The sequence below is a fragment of the Sesamum indicum genome, linkage group LG2 (assembly GCF_026168435.1).
Source record: "Sesamum indicum cultivar Baizhima isolate 11 linkage group LG2, ASM2616843v1, whole genome shotgun sequence".
NCBI lineage: Eukaryota > Viridiplantae > Streptophyta > Magnoliopsida > Lamiales > Pedaliaceae > Sesamum > Sesamum indicum.
Window position 1 is genome coordinate 19044525 of NC_142658.1, and position 2305 is coordinate 19046829.

Genomic DNA, 2305 nt, shown 5'->3' on the forward strand with positions numbered 1-2305 from the left:
CTTGTTCTCTTATCATTCACATTTGTTGGACTCAAATATTGCTGCCACACTTTTGAAACAAGTTCGGAATCCCTTGGAAATCTGATTTATTGCCCTGATCAGTGAAACCCTCGTCACTTTTTCATCGAAAGAAAAGGAACCCTTAATATTATATACATTCATAATGCCAAATTGTATTGTGCGAACATAAACATTTTGTGCTATTTGTTCTTCGACTCTCTTTCATTAACTTAAAATTTTCAGATTCTGCGTCTTGGTAGTGAAAGATGGATTACATTATGAGAAAGGAGGTTCATTTCCCCGCTTCTGTTTAGGGGTAAAAAGCAGCCTCCTTGAATGCAATTTTTGAAGCCAAAAATTCCCAGAAAAAGTATTAATTTAGGATACGGTTTTGAAAAAACAATTTAATGTTACACCCAAAATTGTTAATTTAGATCTGGTTGAATGTTACACCCAAAACCGTTCATCATTGAATGATTCCTCCAATCTTGGAAATAGATCAACTCTTTCACTAATTACTTAAATCTGAAACACTAGTAGAAAAACAGAAAGAAATTAAGAAGGGAACAAGCACCAAAACTCAATGCATATTGATCACTTTTCTTGCAAGTAGCATCAATTAAAGAGCCCATGAGTGGATTATGGGGGTACTAGGACATGATCCATAATAGATGGTTGTCCTCTGTGGCTGCTGATAGAAAGGGTTTGAGGTCATTTGGAGAACATAAGTATTGTATACTTGTAATTGTCCTCCATTTCCTTCAGCCCAATGATTCCCATATGTCCACTCATTTCTTGAAGCCATGAATGAATTACTACTGACAGAGGCCTCTAAAAGATCCTCCCAACCTACACTATTGTTCTCAACTTCCCACTGTATCAGGGGCTCCAGTTCCATGTCTTTCTTTCCTACTTCAACCAACTCTATTGCTTGTTTATCGCTGTAGTTGTCCGTTGAGGGAGATTGCATATCGGACGTCTGTGTCGAAATGTTGGATGAAGATGAGTGATCAGTTAGCTGCCACATTCCATTGAGAAAGGTTTCCAGTGCCTGGATTTGAATCTCCGGAATCCGGTCTATCAAGGGGTACTCATAGGATCCACAGTATCCCATATTCTTGCACTGTGAATAGAATTCACACAGCTGGTCAGCTTGGAAGGCTGCTTTCTTGTAGATACCGAAGGCTGCCACACAACTCCGATATGGTAATTGAATCAAGTTCTCTAAGACAACCACAATCTCTCTTCTAAAGGTAGTGTAGAATGAAAAGCTGTCTCTTGTAATATGTTTCATGGCCGATTGCACAAGGAAGCTTGTGGCGGCTACACCGACAGGCCAGCAATCTATGGCACGGTCGATTAGCGTTTGGAGCTGAGGCAAGACTTCTATCATTCTCCCCAAGTCTTGCATTTCCAGTGGTAACTTTTCTTCATCAAGCAATTGGTTTTCTACTTTGTCCGAAACAATGCTGTCTATGTCTAGGTAAGGGGTTCTTTCGTCTTGTATTGCTTCCATGGCAATGCAATCAAGGGCTTCATCCAATAGTCTTGCATATGATCTTATGAAAGACGTGTAATCCTCAGAAGCCGAGGATGAGAAATCGCGAAAGTTACTTGGGTAGAGAGACAATAGCCCATCTGCTCGAGCCCGTACGAGCTCCACTCGGAAAGGGCTATCATCAGGTAAGGCCCGGAGGAGGCGATGGAGAAGGAGTAGGCACTTAATGGCAACTCTCCAGGATCGAGTCTTGCCAAACCGACGAGAGAAGCTTAGGGCAAAAGCCCGGTAAGAGGATGGAGAGATGGAGAAGATCTTCAAGAATTCATGGACATACTTATTTGGCAATGGAAAATCATCCGGAGAAGTTGCTTTCACTATTATGAGATCGATATCACAGAACCCTCCCATGCTGACAATTTTCGCATAGCTGACACACGTGTGTTCTTTCACAGAAGTGAAGACTTGGCGAAATCGCCTTTGCATCTTGTGAGCTAGAACGAGCCTTTTGTTTGTGGTTGTAGGAAGGGAGTTGTACTAAGGAAGTCTCAATTGGAGGGTAGAAATAAATGTTGGGAAAATTGAGGTTGTCAAGCCTAAAGAGTAACGACATGAGTTGTGCCTAAGTGGTCTTGTATTTGTTTATGCGGACAACTTGACATTTGGATCTTATATTAGAGAACGAACACTACAAGAAGAATGTTGTGGTCGGCAGGTGAGTTGGGATGATTGAGGTCTACATATTATTATTATATAGTCTCAAGAATATTAAACAATATATACATTTACGGCTACATTATAGACTAA

General features: G+C 40.8%; 1 protein-coding gene across 1 annotated transcript; it reads right to left on the reverse strand.

The window, feature by feature from the left end:
- Positions 1–569: 569 nt before the first annotated feature.
- LOC105156315 (putative clathrin assembly protein At1g03050) lies at positions 570–2016 on the reverse strand. Its single transcript, XM_011072412.3, has one exon. The coding sequence runs from the start codon at positions 1982–1984 to the stop codon at positions 620–622; it is 1365 nt and encodes a 454-aa protein (XP_011070714.1). The 5' UTR covers positions 1985–2016; the 3' UTR covers positions 570–619.
- Positions 2017–2305: the final 289 nt, after the last annotated feature.

Excerpts from the sequence above, each read along its gene's own strand:
- LOC105156315 (XM_011072412.3), bottom strand. The coding sequence starts at position 1,984 with ATGCAAAGGCGATTTCGCCAAGTCTTCACTTCTGTGAAAGAACACACG.